This window comes from Uranotaenia lowii, chromosome 3, assembly GCF_029784155.1.
Source record: "Uranotaenia lowii strain MFRU-FL chromosome 3, ASM2978415v1, whole genome shotgun sequence".
In the NCBI taxonomy this organism is placed as follows: Eukaryota; Metazoa; Arthropoda; class Insecta; order Diptera; family Culicidae; genus Uranotaenia; species Uranotaenia lowii.
This window is the reverse complement of record NC_073693.1, coordinates 161033616-161051648: the sequence shown is the minus strand read 5'-3', so window position 1 is coordinate 161051648 and position 18033 is coordinate 161033616. Positions and strand designations below refer to the sequence as shown.

Genomic DNA, 18033 nt, shown 5'->3' with positions numbered 1-18033 from the left:
AGGTAAGATCGACGAGCAGAGGAGGGTGATGAAGATGAAGGCTGTTTCACTCTCTATTTCCCAACATTTTCAATTCATCAAGAAAAAAGCTTATTCGTACAGGAAAATTTTGGAACAAATGAGAACTATGTGGTGTGATTTTTTTTCTAGGGATCGAATGAAGGCTGTTAGAACTACCGCACGTATCGGAAAATGGAGTTATGGCTGTTTTACCCTGAATTCCCCTAAAGTTTTCACATATTTCAGAAAAATGCATGGTCGGACTTAAACATTAAAAACCAAATGAGACTTATCTTGTGTGAAAACAAAATCTAATAAGATAAGTCTCATTTGTTCACAAAATTCTGTTACGAACATGCTTTTTCTGAAATATTTGAAAAATGTTTGAGGAATTGAGGATAAAACATTTATAACTCCATTTTCTGATGCGTGCGGTAGCTTGAATAGCCTAGATTCCTCGGAAAAAAAACACACAAGATAGGTCTCATTTGGTTAAAAAAATTTTAAGTCCGATCTTACAGTTTTCATAATTAATTGAAAAATGAAGGGAGTAAAACTACCATACCTCCATTTATCGAAGTGTGCGGTTACTCAAACAGCCTTCACTTGATTCATCGAAAAAAAAAAATCACAAAATATAAGTTTCATTTGGTTTAAAATTTTCAAGTCCAAATATGCTTTTTCTGAATTATTTAAAAAAATGTAGGGGAACTGAGGTTACAACAGCCTAGCCTTCATTCGTTTATTCGAAAAACAAAAAAAAACATACTAGATAGGCCTATTTTGCTTTAAAATCTTCCTGTTCGAACACGCTTTTTCTGAACTATATTAAAGATGTTGGGAAATTCGAGATAAAACGACCATTAATCAGTTTCCGATACGTGCGGGGCAATCGAGCATAAAAACAGCCATAACTCCATTTTCCGAAACGTGTGGTGGTTCAAACAGCCTTTTTTCGTTTCCTCCGAAAAATCACACAAGATAGGTCTATTTCTGTACAAAATGTTTTTAGTCCAAATCAGTGTTTTTCTGGATTGTTTACAATATATAGGGAAATTAGGGGTTAAAAAAGGACTACATCTCCAATCGTAAGCTCAAGTGCTTCTGACATTTTCAATAAAGTAAAGAATATTTTCATAGATTTGGTTCGTGTAGGAGGGAAGATATTGAATTTATTCGCAGTTTATACACTTTTTGTACAATAGGTTTCAAATTTCAAAAAATGTTTTTTTTTCTGCTGAACACATTTCTTTTCGTAGAAAACAAAAAAGTGAATTTGTGCAGATTTTCAACCGTGCAATCGATAGTTGAAGTGTTCGGGAAGAGATTCAGTGCAAAGTTTAAAAGTATAATTCAGTTTATTCGGAATAAATCGTGATTCTATTTACATAATTTGGTCTCCGGATGACCCCAGATAAATCGGTTCCAAACCGGTTTAACCGTTCAACTGGTGAAACGGTTCAGTGCGCGGTAGTGACATGTTATGAATTCAAATGAAGATGGCGCTGATACAATTCCTCTGATGGTTCCGATCTTCGCTAGCGTTAGTGTTCTCCATCAATCTTCACCAGCGACGAAACCAAGCTAAGTATTTTTTCATTGCAGTATACTTTGAAGCCCTATACAAATCATTTTTAGAACTATAACTAAACTTGTTGATGGGCTAGATCGTCATGCCAAACATCGTTGTGAAATCTCTTTTCTTCGCATTTTGTGTAAAAAAATCAATATCAATGTTTCGTTACGTGTTGAGTTCAAATGGTAAACTTTTCAAAATCGAAACAGTTTTAAATACCTTTCGCTGGCAGAAAATGTTATTTTCAAGTTTGTTTTGATTTATTCGATACAGGATATTTATTGAAATGTAAGTTAAAAAGAAACAAGACTCTATCACAGTTTTAGATTGGATCTTAAACGACAATAGAGTAAAGTGTAAACACAAGAATTTCATATCACTATTTTTTGTTTAATCATAACAGAATATGCTGCACATTTAAAATTGATATAAAAAATTTCATAACATTCATACATATATACAGAAAATTGAAATAATTGAACAATCGAAATAGAATATAGCATTCCTGAATAAAGATTGCAGACAACTATTAGATTGAATAAAAAGTGTTATACATTAGTTTCATAAACGCCGAAAAGTAGGCAAGGTTTCTTTTTTTCATTTATTTTCGTATCTCCTTTTCGGGCGCTTCAACCAATGAAGAATATTTCGGTATCGAATTTTGAATACGGCGAATGCGCCAACTGTAAACAAATCCAGATTATCACATAAATGCGTTAAACTCTTTATTTTACATCCGAAAATATGATCTCCTTTAAATTTTTCTTATTTTAGTGAAGTTAAATTTAATTTTTTAAATAAGGCGAATAGCTTTTTTCATGAGTGTGTAATCCCACAGTTCATTCGCCCATTTCCCCTCAAAATTTCGTCGCGAACAAAAGGGCCAATAGTTATTTCGAGATGGAAAAAGGGCACTGAAGTTTTTGAAATTTGTTTTCCCAGGACGAGGAGAAGCACAAATCAGCATTTATAAGATCGTTGAATGTGCTAATGTGTTAATGTGATCATTTGGACCCGCTTTCAAGCCGAAATTTGCTGGAATATTGCTTCTTTAATGAGTGATCCAAAAGGCGAACAGTCATTCTGTAATTCAAAAGGGCGCTCCAATTTGGCGAATGAACAAAATGAGAGCATCAGTCTGTGGTAAAAGGGCCCACAGTTATATTTATAAATTTTTTGAAGTAATTAGTACGGAAAAGCTATATTGATCGATCGGGTGATGAAATTAAATCAATTTGAAAGCATTTTAGCGACTTATTTAGGAAAATGATTGTAGGCAGCTAAATAGGAAATTGATTTTATTTTCTGAAACTTGGAATGCGTTTTTCTCAAAACAAAGGTCTTGGCGCATTCGCCGTTTTCAAAAATCGATACCGATTTATTATTTCCCAGAGATTTAGTTATCTATCATTATAAATTTAGATTTCATAATAATCCCAGAGCCATCATGAAAAATATAAGACTTCGTATATGTGCTTTGGAACGGACTTTTGAAATCTATATCTATATATATAAAAAGCAATTTCTGTGGATTTGTTTGTTTGTTTGTTTGTTTGTCCTCTATAGGCTCAGCAATCTTAAAAGCTAGAGAGCTGAGATTTGGCATCGATACTCATTAGGACCAGGAATGATGAAAAATGTTTTCAGATTTTTGGTTGACCCCTTCTAAAGGGGGTCGTCCATACAAGACAAATATTGTTTTCGCAATATTGACGTTACTTTTCGTCGGAACGTGTTGAAAATTTGCACATGAGTGTTTTAGAAGATGAACAATCGATTTTAGGTGTCAAATTTTGTGTAAGGGGTCGGCCAAAGGGGTCGTCTATATTAACTGTTCGCTGTTTTTGCGATATTGACGTTATTATACATCGTATTCAAATGAAAATTGGTACACGATAGTTTTGAGTGACGTGCAATCGATTTGAGGTATCAAATTCAGTGTAAGGGGCCAGCAAAAGGGGTCGTCCATATTAAATTTTCAATATCTTAGTGATATTAACGTCTTTATACATCGGATTGGGATGAGAATTTGCACATAGGAGTAATTAGGGACAAACAACTGATTTCACTTATCCAAACTAAAATCAGGGGTCGGCCAAAGGGGTCGTCCATATTAACTATTCACTTTTAATGCGATATTGTCGTCATTATACATCGGATTTAGATGAAAATTGGTACACGAGAGTTTTGAGGGACGAGCAATCAATTTCAGGTATTAAATTTAGTGTAAGGGGCCACCAAAGGGGGTCGTCCATACTGACTTTTCACTATTTTTGCAATTTCGTTGTTATTATACATCGGATTGGGATGAAAATTTGCACACGGTAGTTTTCAGGGACGGGCAACCGATTTCAGATGTCAAATGTTTTGTCAGGGATCGACGAAAGGAGTGGTCCATAATAATTAATTTTTCACTTTTTAAGCAATATTGACATTATTATGCAATGTATTGCATTGAAAATTTGCTCACGGGAATTTTGAGGGAAGGGCAATCGATTTCAGATATTTAAGAATGTATAAGAGGCCACCGAAAGGAACTTTTTGTAAAAAATTGTATTGTTATGCAACGATCGAGTCGAAAAATATACACGAGGGTTTTTTGGCACGATCAATTGATTCCTGATTTAAAATTTAGTAGCAAACGGCAGAAAAAGTGATCGATCGATATTTTTGCAATTATTACTTAACAATGAATTCGGAAGTGCATCTGGAAAATGCTTGGCAATTGACTTTCATACAAACTGTTCATGACATATTCCAAGTTGAAAGCGAAACGGAGTTCGTATGGGTTCAGCTAGTTAATAGTATAGTTTGCTTATAGTGTGTCTGGTACTGAAGCCAGATTATCATAAAAGAAATTATTAAAAGAAAAATCGTAAAAATGGTCGTCAGTAATGTAAGAAATATATTGAAAAGTCATTTTGTGGATTCCTGAAATCTTTAAGAAAAAGGGCTATTGTATTCAGCTTCTCGTACCTGATCCGGATAATTAGTTAGCACTATCAACATCTTTTAACTCTGTAAACTATTAACGTCGAATTTGATTTATCTTTTTCAATTTTGAACGGAGTTAAATGGAAATAAATTATTAAAAATAACCAATACAAATCTTACAAAAAGTCTATATTCGAGTAGAATGAAAAATTCTGGAAGCAAAATTTGTGGATCTGAAATAATCTAATAACATATACGAATCGTAATGAAATAATGTGATAATTATGATTCATGATTCATATGATTCAGTAAAATTACATCGTGCACAATTAGACCGATTGCTCTACCTATATATTGAACTAGTTTGTTAGAAATGATTTCCATATTTTCATGAATACCAAGTGTAAATAAAGGTAAAAACAACTAAATAAGTTTAGAATCAGTATTGATACTCATTGCATAAAATGGAATTTATTTTGTGCCTCTTTGTAACATAAGTTTTCAAATTTTAGTTTTAAAATCCTACGTAGATAGTATAATTGTCAAACTCAGAAAAATTGGCTTTTGAAATGAATGCTCTAGAATATCATAAATTTATTTGTTTTTATTGAAGCGGGTTTAAATGAGAAAAATGTAAATTGTTCACTTTGATTGATCCAAATGGCGTGTTACATCTTTATTAGGGAAAAAAATAAATATATCAAAGGCACTTAAATAATTATAACATTTTTATCTCGTAATAGAATTTGTAACAAGCTTTAAGAAAACAACAGGAGCGAAGAAGATTAGGATTCAAAACAACAGATCATATCACTTGTCAGAAGTGTCTCCAGATCATATTCTTTTACCCACCCTGCCAAACAAAATTATTTGCTAGGATGCAGAGGTGACCTCGGTCCTAAAGCACAAGTTAATTCTTTAATCCCTTTCTCTATTTTTCATAACTATCTATTGACTACTAGGACGTGGCCGGCGCCGTTATTGATGTTTAAAGAGAGAGCATTAGTTTTGGACATTGTGAATGTGTTGTCAATCCCAGACACCATTCTTTTGACCTCTGATCAAAACTGATGGCCTCGGTCAATCACGGAGTAGCAACCATTGGCGATGTGGAACTTGTTCTACTGAGCCACGCCTGCGATTATGGAGTTCGAAATGCGTTAAAAGTAACGTGATTACAAAAAAAAAAATGGTTTAATTATATTTTAATTTTTGTTTACTGAAAAATCTTGATAATTAATATGAAGCTTTTTCGAGTTCCATAGTTTAAGGTGGATGTGAGTAGTCAATCAAGCTATGCTAAGCTAAGCTAATAGGTTTCAAATTTCAAAAAATCTTAACTGCTATACATTTCATGTGAACAAATTACAAGCCTAACTTCTGTTCCTCAGAATGGATATTCGATGTGACATAAAAAGGATAAATAAATAGGTTTTTTTTTTAATTTATGCGTTTTTAACGAAAGCTGTTAAACTGTTACAATAAAAAATCGTAAAATTGCCTTTGCATATAGAATTGTTTTGTTTTTGTAGCGGCCCACCACACTCCCCCACACCAAAAGGCTCAATTGAGCCCCCTGGTAATGGACGCTACTGTTCTCAGCATGTCTGGCAGCAATGATAATAAAAGTTAACGCGAGCAAATTTTAATCATGCTGAGAACACAAAAATTTTTGAATGTCGTGCGAGGAAATGTATTATTTAACTCAATTGACTACAATATGAATCTCAATGGAAAATAATTTCCTTTGAAGAGATTCATTATACTATATTTACTATTACACTATTTATTTTTTGCTTATTTTATCAAGTTATGTTCAATAATTTAATATAATAAAATTACAAACTACAAAATTTTTTTTTAAGAATAATACTATTAGAAAATAACGCTACAAATGAACAAAAAGTAAACTAAACAAAGACTGGTTGATGATCGACTGTTTTAATGGTTCAATTTTTCTTTCAAAAGCTGTATCACTTTGGTTTTGAACATGGAACGATTGGTTATATTTTTAATTTCAGTTGGTAAGGTGTTGTATTTAGTAGGTCCAATAAACGAAATTCTTTTTTGCCCTAATGATGTTGTTGATTAATTTGTTGATTCATATAACCTTGCCAAAACATTTCATGAAACTATCGAAAACTTTTGCAATACTTTTCAGTGGATCCAGATTTATTTTAATTTTTAAAATGGGTACTTTTTTCATGAAATACTTAGCTTTTTCTCATGTTAGCAAAAAAAAAAATTAAACATAAGAATTGACAAAACCATAATTAACGACAGACTTCACTTCAGACTTAAGGAGTGTATTCAAAAAAAATCACTTTGTTATGTGAATAACTTTCGAATGCATGAATGGAAATTAATAAAATTTTTAGCAAAGCGGGCTAGTCATGTAATATTTACATGTGCAAATTTTGGTGACGTTCTGTCAAGTTATTTTTGAGATAGCGTCCTATAAAAAAGTTTTTCAACATTTGTTTTAGGACATAACCCGCGCCATCGTTTTTGTATACTACGTACCACCTTTTCCAAAATCAAGGCTTTTTTTTAATTACGTTTTCTTTTTCCTGAATCTCTACTTTTAAAATAACTCAGTCGAAGCTTTGACAAATTTAGCCGATTGCCCTCCTTCGGAACGAAAACAACATATTTGACTTCCTATCACTCTACTACAGTTTTTGCGTAATGGCACGATTCCAGATTCAACCAAACGTAGTATAAACTTTATCGGACCTACAGTGAGCGAAATAAGAATAGTACCACTATGTGTTTTGCTTGTTAAAATATGAATGATTGAAATCACGAAAATTTTCATCTAGCATAAGTTTACTTTTTTGGACGTAGCAATTGGCATTGAGGACCAAAAATGTGAAAAAGGGGTGCGAAATAAGAATAGTGCCACTTGAGTTTTAAGGAAACAGTTGAAGAAGAAATCGATAGCATTTTTTGTGGCGATTTTAATATAAATTTCAATAAAGAAGCAGAGTGCCGAGACTTGAAACGTGCTATGGAGGCATATGGTTTTCGACAAATTGTCACTGCAGACACTCGTATAACGGTTTCCAGCAGTACTAGAATAGACTTGGTTTTCACAAATGTGGACAGAGCTGAAGCGACTATCATTCCAGATTATCGCGTATCAGACCATGAGTCAATAAAAATATTTGCGGGGTTAGGACCTGATGCTGTCATACCCGAAACACATCAAATAATTAATGACTGGAGTCAGTATAAAAGCAACAAATTACGTCAACTTCTTGAGGCAGGTTTGCCAACCCTGAGATGCGCAGACTTTAATGAGCTGGTAAGACGTTTCGATTTATTGTTAAAAAATAGTGTTAATGCACTAGTAAAGCGGAAAAGTGTTCGCCAAACATCGGTACTAAATGGTTCTGGTTCGGGTACTAATTGGTACTCTAGTAGTCTTAGTGAGATAAAAAAACGAAGAGATAAGCTTTATAAACAGTTTTTAAGAACTAAATGCGAAAGAAGTTGGCGTAATTATAAAGTTGTAAGAAACGAATACTCGCGTAAAATAAAAGAAGCGAAAAACCGATCTATTCAAGAAGAGCTAGAGAGAAACAAAAATAATGGAAAATTATTATGGAAGTCGATAAAACGACTAATGAATCCGAGTGGCGCCAAATCTGACTCGATCTCGTTTAGCGGTGTTGAAATTACAGATGAATCTGAAATTGCAGAGAAGTTTAATGACTTCTTTATCGATAGTGTCATGGAAATACATGACAGTATTCCAGCAAGCTCTAATGGCTGCTTGAATCAGCTAACCTACAATGGCGGAGATTTCCGCACTTTTGAACCATTAAATAGCCTAGAGTTCTTTGAAATAGTGAACAATATGAAACCAACGGCGGGTATCGAAAATGTTTCTCTACGAGTTTTTAAAGATTCTTTATCTGTACTAGCGAGTCCGTTACGAGATGCTATAAACACAAGTCTTCAAACAGGGATAGTACCTGATACATGGAAGTGTTCAACTGTAGTGCCTATAGAAAAACAGAAAAATGCACGTAAGGAAACGTTATTCCGTCCTATAAATATGTTGGAAATCCAAGAAAAAGTGCTAGAATTAGCAGTAAAAAACAGTTTTTAAACTTTATTGAGACCCAAGAAATACTATTGCAGAGCAGTCTGGATTTAGGAAACAACATTCAACAGAAGCTGCTGTGAATTTGATACTTCGAAACTGGAAGATCAATATTGAAAATGGTAGCTACACAATTGCTGTGTTTTTGGATTTTAAGAGAGCATTTGAAACGATTGATCGGTTATTGCTGATAGATGTACTAGTGAGAGTTGGTATCAATGATACGGTTCTTAACTGGTTTAAGAATTATTTAGATAACAGAATGCAAAGAACAAAATTTGGTTCATCTTACTCGCGATACAGAGAAAATAACTTAGGTGTCCCACAAGGAAGTGTCTTGGGTCCATTGTTATTTATAATGTACATCAACGACATGAAACAATGCCTACAGTACGGTCGTCTTAAGCTATTTGCGGATGATTCAGTCTCCTACTGGAGTGGAAATGACTTAGAGCTTGTTATTCAAAAAGCAAATGCTGATTTGAAAAATATTGCAGATTTCCTAAAACAGAGAAAGTTGTGTCTGAATCTCAATAAAACCAACTGGATGATCATTGGCAACCGCAAAATTGGAGAGTGTTCAAACTTGTTGATTGATGCTTATGCAATCGAAAGAGTACATCAAGTAAAATACTTAGGAGTACAGATAGATGAAAAGTTAAACTTTATAGCCCACATTGACTACACTATTAAGAAGATTGCCATGAAATATGGAATACTTTGTCGGATAAGCAGATATATGACTTTCTGGTCAAAAATTATCTACGTGAAATCAGTTATTATGCCACACTTTGATTATTGCGCTACAATATTGCTTCATGCATCAGACACGCAGACAAAGAGGCTGCAAAGAATACAAAACAAGATAATGCGAGTGGTAATACGATGCAACCGATATACTCCTAGTGCTCTTATGCTTGATATGTTGCAATGGATGTCAGTAAAGCAGAGGATTGCTTACAACAGTATGATTTTTATCTACAAAATGAAAAAAGGAATGTTACCATCCTATTTATTGGACGGTCTGCAGTACGGAGTTGACATACACGGATACAATACAAGGAGAGCCCAAGATTTCAGACTACCAAATACAAAAAAAGAGATGACCAAACGATCTGTGTTCTACAATGGACTGAAACTGTATAACAGCCTACCACGGAGCATCAAAGACAGTTCAAACTTGAATATTTTTAAGAAGCTGACAAAAAATTACATAAAACATACAATTTGAAACAAGGACTAATCCTAAAAAGGATCATACAATAGTGATGAAGATCTGACGGAACATCAGATAGAAAATTGTACGGTGATGGAAATACGCGGGAGTAAGACGAACAAGTCGTACAGAAATTGACAACAAAAGTAAACAATACATATTATCCTAAGGATAAACTGTCCCTCCTTCTTCAAAAGATGCGTATGGGGTGGAGGAAGGACCCAAATGGGCCTGTGGGACCATCACTGAAAAAAAGAACAAACTGTAGAAGAAAATTTTCGTGATTTTCAATCATTCATATTTTAACAAGCAAAACACATAGTGGTACTATTCTTATTTCGCTCACTGTATTGAAGTGCTATGCAGGGAAACGGTTGCATTTGGAGACAGCCTTTTTTTTTAATTAATCCATTCATCGTATCAATCGTTATGAAACATTGACTGATTTACAGCTTCCTCGTCAGCCTCGAGTACTAGACATATGTTTTTTTTTTAAATTTTTTCTTGTTGTTTATCTCCGTAAAATACAGGCGAGGCTTGTCAACGAAAAGTAACTGACTGAAAACCTGCCAGGTACCCGCTAAAGGGTCTGTTTTGCTGTCAATTACGATTTTTTTTAAATATCTACCCACCAACGGTCCAAATATTTTGCGCACGGCTTGACCACCGTATTTTTTTTATTTATTCGGTGGGCAACTTTTCTACCTTCTAGAATTAAAATCAGGCCTGTTTATGAGTCAGCTAGATGAACCAGTGGACAAAATTTACCATTTCTATCACTTCCCCCATCGAAATTTTCGGATTGCACTCTGTGAAACCTTTCACATTCCTGAACTTCATGGAATGAATCATCTTTACTTTTATTGAAATTTAAGCTCACTGTTAGATCCGCTAGAACTTCTTAAACAATTTACCATATGAGTTTTGGTGGAATAGCTGATTTCCAGCTGTTTTTGGGTCGCCCACTGGGACTCTCTTAAATTTTTCTCGATTCTGACCAAACATGTTTGTCAATAAATTTCTGTATTTAATGCTATCTCAAAAACCACTTGACAGATTGTCACCAAATTTTGCTAAATGTATACATTACATTGCTAGGTAGCTTCACTGAAAATTGAATCAATTTTCATCCATGCTTTCAAAAGTTATTCACAAAACAAAATGTTGAATTTTTTCGAATACACTCCTTATTTGATGATGATTGAACATTCAAAAATTTCTTCTTCCATTCAAATTTCCATTCAAAATTGAAACGCGTTGCGCTAATTCAGGAATGAAGCAAATCATCTAAATTTACCCTGATGCTTGGTGACTCAAAAAGCATCGAAAAAACATATGGGAGCAAAAAGTCATTTTTGCAGCGGTCGAATTTTCACAAGTTTAAATAAATTAAACTGTTCCTGGACACTCAAGAAATGGTGGTTTTTTTTTAAAGTAAATATTAAAATAGATGTTTTCTAAACTATACAGCCGATGTTACTGCTCTGTAATAGACCGTGATGATAATCGCGCGCATGAAACTGTCTGAAGAGTACGAGTTATGTTCCGTTCGTTGTTAGCATATCGTGACCGTATCAAATGCTAGGCAATTAGATGGGAGCAGCATAACTAACATTATTTTCCGTGTTTGCAGCTCTTCGCCGGATTCTCTGTCAGCCGACAGGAGTGACAAATCTAGCGGTGCCACAGCCTCACCCGTGGCCCTGTACAAGCTGGTGATTCCCTTGTTGCGTTGTGAGGTAACGGACATCCGGGATTCAGCCGTCAACGCGCTTGGCCTCATCAACCATGATGCTCTGAAGTAAGTCCATTTAGTTCCTTTCATTTCTCTTTTGTATTCCTGCGGTTTTGTGCTACTTCGGGCTAATTAAAATGATTTCGATTTTTTTTTCTTTTCTATGTTTTTCGAAAGGGACCTAATGGAAGAGCTGGTCGTGTACATCCGGGAGGCCATCGATCGCAAGCAGGAAAATATGCGCCGGAGGAGACGGCGAGACGCTTTGCGGCTTCAGTTGGTGCGGGTTCTGGAAAAAATCGTCGAAAATGGCACTTTCGGCATAAGTCCCTTTGTACTGGAAAGAGAGTCCATGTCCCTGCATCCGACCTTCGTCGAGTACATCGACGGTGCTCGGCTGTACTTGGAGGCGGAAACGGATAAAGATAACACCAGCATGCGTGAGGTGAAAACTCATTTCTGTGATTTCATTCGGAAAATGATTAAAAACTTTTCGCTCGAATCCTGTGCCACGCTCCTGACTCGGGAGCTGAAGCGAAATCTGGTTAATTTGTTTGCCTGTTGGAGCGGACCCTACGCGGTTCCATTTGGCGGTGGCGTTGGTGTTTCTAATAGTGCTCCACATCATACCATTAGCAGCAGCACCATCAGCAGTAGCTTTTCCGCTGATGAGGAAAAGCTTCAGTTCAGTGCATTACAGGTGAGTTATGAGCTTTTTTTTTTCTCTTTCTGTTTCGAATAAATTAGGTATGCAATGTGTGCACTTCAAGGTACGACACGAGCTAATCTCGTTAACTGAGCGCATAGTTTTTACCTTGTAACCAGCCTCCGTTAATTGCTTTTTTATGTCTACTTATGAGTTTGTAGTTTAGATTGAAAATTCCTAGATAGAATCCTTTCTATACAAATCTTATTTTTGACTTTGTACAAAATTTGATAGCTTTTATTTTTAGTTTTTATTGTAAAGGTGTCCGTGAGAAAATAATTCAGAATAACAGGTCTCGTTCGTTAATCGAACGCTATTGGGACCGAAGGGTGCATCCAACTACCGTAAACCGAGAGTGCCTTAACAGAAACATTACGTTGGTTAAATTTTTTTACTCTAAATACTATTGTTCAACACAATACACTCATACCTCGTTATACGGCCTAGATACGTTCCATAAAACCTGGCCGTATAACGAAACGCCTTATAACGAATCACAGATTTTCCTACAAATCCATATAAATTCAATGAGATCGGTTCCAAATTTAGCTTAGCTTGATTGACTACTCACATCCACCTTAAACTATGGAACCCGAAAATGCTTATTTTTTTAATAATTGTTTTTAGCATATTATATTGAAATAACACCAACGCATTTCCAACTCCATAATCGCAGGCGTGGCTCAGTAGAATAAATTCCACATCGCCAATGGTTGCTACTCCGTGATTGACCGAGGCCATCAATTTTGATCAGAGGTAAAAAGATTGGTGTCTGGGATTGACAAGACATTCACAATGTCCAAAACTGATGCTCTCTCTTTTAACATCAATAACGGCGCCGGCCACGTCCTAGTAGTCAATAGATAGGTATGAAATAAGAGAAAGGGATGAAAGAAAAAAAAATTGTGCATTAAGACCGAGGTCACCTCTGCATCCTAGCAAATAATTTTGTTTGGGAGATTGGGTAAAAGGATTTGATCTGGAGACACTTTTGACTGTGTTGTGATCTTGAAGAATAAACCTCATATATTCCTGTACTCCCACTGTTCGCGTAGAACGCACGAACTCTGTTTTAGATATTTTATCAATTAAAACTCAATCAATCAATCAATTAAAACGCTGTTTTTCATCTTAACTAAAGATTTGTTTAAACGAATCTTTAAATATTAGAACTCATTGCTATTATTTGCAATATTTTGGAAAATGAAATTTTGCAACCTTTTTGCCTTTCTTTCAGAAAGGTATAGTTATCGGTCGATTTGGGAGATCATTAATTATGGGTCTTAGATATACCTTTATAAGTACCTATCGAATCAGCTCGTCGAGTTCAGACGATGTCCGTGTATTTGTGTGTATTGGTGTGATTTTTTGTAAACTTATTTTGCACGTTTTTGCGAAACTGGACAGTACAATAAAAATGATTTTTAGCTTAAAAAATTTGATTTTTTTTTCTTCTTCGTCCTATAAAAGAAAGAAAAAAAAAACAAACTAGTTTGAAAAAATAATTTTCATAGTAATTATAATCAAATCATCACTCCAAAAAACGTGTCAATTTGGCTTGCTAGCCACAACCAGCAATCACTAAAATCAAGATTATCGTGTCTATGACGTCAAATCATACGTGACGTCATAGATACGCGCATGCTATCTAAAAGTATGGATCTGTCGATGTGTGGAAGGGAGAACAGACAGGCTTCACTCTCACTCAGGTTTTGATGTCACCGTGACAGAAACCGTGTGGGAGGAAGACGACAGCTCAAATTTTCCCGGCCAACGGTTGTAATTTTTTTTATTTTAATGGTTCAGTTTGACACCGAACCATTGCAAAAAATCGGAACTGAAGACCCAAAATATAAACATAAAAATGGTTTTCACCAAGGGGTATGACCCCGAAATTAATGAAGTCGTTGATGAGTACGTCATGCCCACACTGCATGGTACGAAAGTGATTGTAACTTTGAGACTTAAGCACGAACGACAGGAGAGAATTTCGCCCGTGGAAGCAAATTGAATCCAATAAGACAAAGGCTTCTCAATCCTCTCGAGCTTTAAGCTCTCGGGCTGGTTTTTTTGTTCCCTTTTCTCTTTCCTCTTTAGATCTAACGTTGCGCGATGAAAGCTTTGCGTTCGCATTTAAAAACCCTGTGCAATTGTTGCGTTGTTGTTGTTGGGGTTGGTGTCTAGGGATAGCGGCTTGGGAGTCAATCCGAACTCTCACTTGCTGAAGCCAATGGAAGATATTAACCTAACAGTAGCGCCACCAAGTCCTCCATAGTAGAGTTTAAAGCATTTGGGATTGATGACCAAAAACAAAATTGACGAAATTGACAAAATTGATAAAATTGACGAGATAACAAAATCGACAAAATTGACAAAATCGACAAAATTCACAAAATGGGCAGAATTGACAAAATTGAAAAAAACTAGCAAAATTGACAAAATTTACAAGATTTACAAAATTGACAAAACTAACCAAATAGACAAAATTTACAAGATTGACAAAATTGACAAAACTAACCAAATAGACAAGATTCACAAACATGGCAAAATTGACAAAACTGACAAAATTACCAAAAGTGACAAAATTGGCAAAACTGACAAAATTGATAAAATCGACAAAATTCCCAAAATGGACTAGATTGAAAAAAAAATGACAAAAAAGACAAAACTGAAAAAATTGAAAGGAGTGACAGAATTGACCAAACTGACAGATCTCACAAAATTGACAAGATTGACAATACTGTCATAATATACTAAATTTACAAAATCTACAATTTCAGCAAAATTGACAAAACTGGAAAAAAATTGACAAGATTGACATAATTAACACATTGACAAAATTGCAAAATTGACAAGATTGAAAAAATTGACTAGATGAACATAATTGACAAAATTGGGAAAATTGACTAAATTTACAATCTTCACAAAATTGAAAAATTGACAAATCGGACAAAATTGACAAAAAAGACAAAATAGACAAAAATTACAAAAATGACAAAATAAACTAAATTGACAAAACTGACAAAAATTATTAGAGTGATAATAATGACAAAAATGATAAAATGGACCAAACTTACAAACTTGATAAGATTGAAAAAATGGACAAAATTGACAAAACTGACTCATTCGACAAAATTGACGAAATTGCCCAAATTGACAAAACTGAAAAGATAAAATAAATCGACAAAATAGAAAAAAAAACACAAAAAGACAAAATTGACAAAACAGACAAAATTTAAAAAATAGACAAAACTGACCAAAATTGACAAAAATTACAAAACTGACAAAATTGGCAGAATTGAAAAAAATTACATTATTGATAAGATTTAAAAAATTTAAAAAAAACTGACAAAGTAAATAAGATTGACAAAATTGACAAGAATAACAAAACTGACAAAACTGAGCAAATCGAAAAATTGACGCATTTCACAAAAATTACAAAACAAAAAAAAATTAACAAAATTGACAAAAGTAACAAACATGAAAAAATTGACAAAATCCACAAATTCATTGACAAAATTTTTAAAAAAGATTAAACATAGAAATTTAACAAAATTAACAAGATTGACAAAATTGAAAAAGTTTGACAATATTGACAAATTCAAACAAAAATGACAAATTCGGCAAAATTGACAAAATTGACAAATCTGACAGAATTGATGAAATTGACAAGATTGGCAAGATTGGCAACTTTACTAAATTTAGAAGATTAACAAAATTGAGAAAATTGACAAAACTGATAAAATTGACTAAATTGTTAAATTTGGCAAGATTGTGAAAGCTGACAAAAGTTATAGAAATGACAAAATTGATAAAATATAAAACCGTCAGAATACATAAAATTGACAAATTTGAAAAACAATTACTATTTTGACAAATCTTCCCAACTTGACAAAAATTAAAAATGACAATTTGACGAATTAGGCAAATCATTCCTATCATTAGGCAGTGATAGCAAAATTGGCCAGGGATTTTTTATCCAGTCCAACCATTGTTCGAACCGGAAACTAAATAATTCAAGCATAGGTTAATTCAAGCATAGGGACCTGACCCTCACATCGTCTATTTCGATAGTGATAGCAAGTCCCACCCTGCGCCCAACGGTAGATTCTCAATCACAAATGATCTCTCTTTTTCCTAAGCACGAACGACAGGAGAGAATTTCGCCCGTGGAAGCAAATTGAATCCAATAAGACAAAGGCTTCTCAATCCTCTTGAGCTTTAAGCTCTCGGGCTAGTTTTTTGTTCCCTTTTCTCTTTCCTCTTAGATCTAACGTTGCGCGATGAAAGCTTTTCGTTCGCATTTAAAAACCCTGTGCAATTGTTGCGTTGTTGTTGTTGGGGTTGGGGTCTGAAGCCAATGGAAGATAATAACCTAACAGTAGCGCCACCAAGTCCTCCATAGTAGAGTTTAAAGCATTTGGGATTTTTTTTGGAATATGCATATAAATCCGAATGAACCATTTTAACCAGGATGACCAAAAACAAAATTGACAAAATTGACGAAATTGACAAAATTGACAAAATCGACAAAATTGACTAAATCGGCAGAATTGACCTAATTGACAAAATCGACAAAATCGACAAAATTCACAAAATAACAAAATTGACTAAATTTACAAGATTGACAAAATTGTAAAACCCGATTTAATACACTTAACAGTGGATTGTAGCCTTTCTTACAGTTTATAAATTATATTTGGATACACATGACACAAAGTAATAAATAAATGATAGATTTATAAATTCTGAGTAATGATTTAAGTATTTCGAACGTAGTAAATCCTAAATGAATTTAAGAAATTAAGATTCAAAATTTTTCAAAGGATAAAAGTATTTTGAAATAATTATAATTTTCTCATAAAGAATAACATAATTTTAAACTAATTGATTATTTTTGAATGATTGAATTCTGGCATATCTGGTATGATCCCGTTTCTATGACATTATAATATTTGAATTAATTCATAGGAAACCAGTATTTGCAACGGCAAATGGAACTGAATTTTATTCAACTATGGCAAGATTGACAATTTTTTATTTTTTAAAAATTAATAAATTTCCATTTATTTATTTTTTGAAAAAGAAAAACTGACCAAAGCGACATAATCGACAAATATTAAAATTATACTCTTAATTTTTAGACCTCTTCTAATTTATAGATATAAGATCATAATGTCATAGAAACGGGATCATACAAGATATTCCAGAATTCAATCATTCGAAAATATTCAATTAGTGTACAATTATGCTATTTTTTTATGTGAAAATTATAATTATTTTAAAATACTATTATCTTATAAAAAATTTTCAATCTTAATTTCTTAAATTCATCAAGAATTTACTACGTTCGAAATACTTAAATCATTACTCAGAATTTATAAATCTATCATTTATTTATTATTTTGTGTCATGTGTATCCAAATATAGTTTAAAACTGTAAGAAAGGCTACAATCCACTGTTAAGTGTATTAAACCGGGGTTTTTTTTACAAAAATATTGTTATTTTTGTAGTGTAACAGAAGAAACTGTTCATGATCCCTGGATAATATCATGATTTCCTCTTTACTTTTCTTTTTTTTTAAATCGCCTACGATGTTATGCATGAAAAATAGAAATAATGACTTCTTTATAGAATCAATTTGGAATATTCAATAAAATCCTGCCATGTGAAAAAAACGTGAAAAAAATTATTCAACATTCAATATCAAATCAGTTATCAAAAATATACCTAACATCAGGGCCGTAGGAAGAA

General features: G+C 33.7%; 1 protein-coding gene across 8 annotated transcripts in view; it reads left to right on the top strand.

The window, feature by feature from the left end:
- The window catches only part of LOC129756171 (protein furry), a 347173-nt gene that overhangs the window by 62475 nt on the left and 266665 nt on the right, over nt 1-18033 (top strand). For all 8 annotated transcript variants that reach the window (XM_055752972.1, XM_055752970.1, XM_055752968.1 and 5 more), the window contains 2 exons: nt 11471-11638; nt 11750-12272. In XM_055752972.1, the coding sequence (XP_055608947.1) occupies nt 11471-11638; nt 11750-12272 (691 nt within the window). The remainder of the gene's footprint in view (nt 1-11470; nt 11639-11749; nt 12273-18033) is intronic.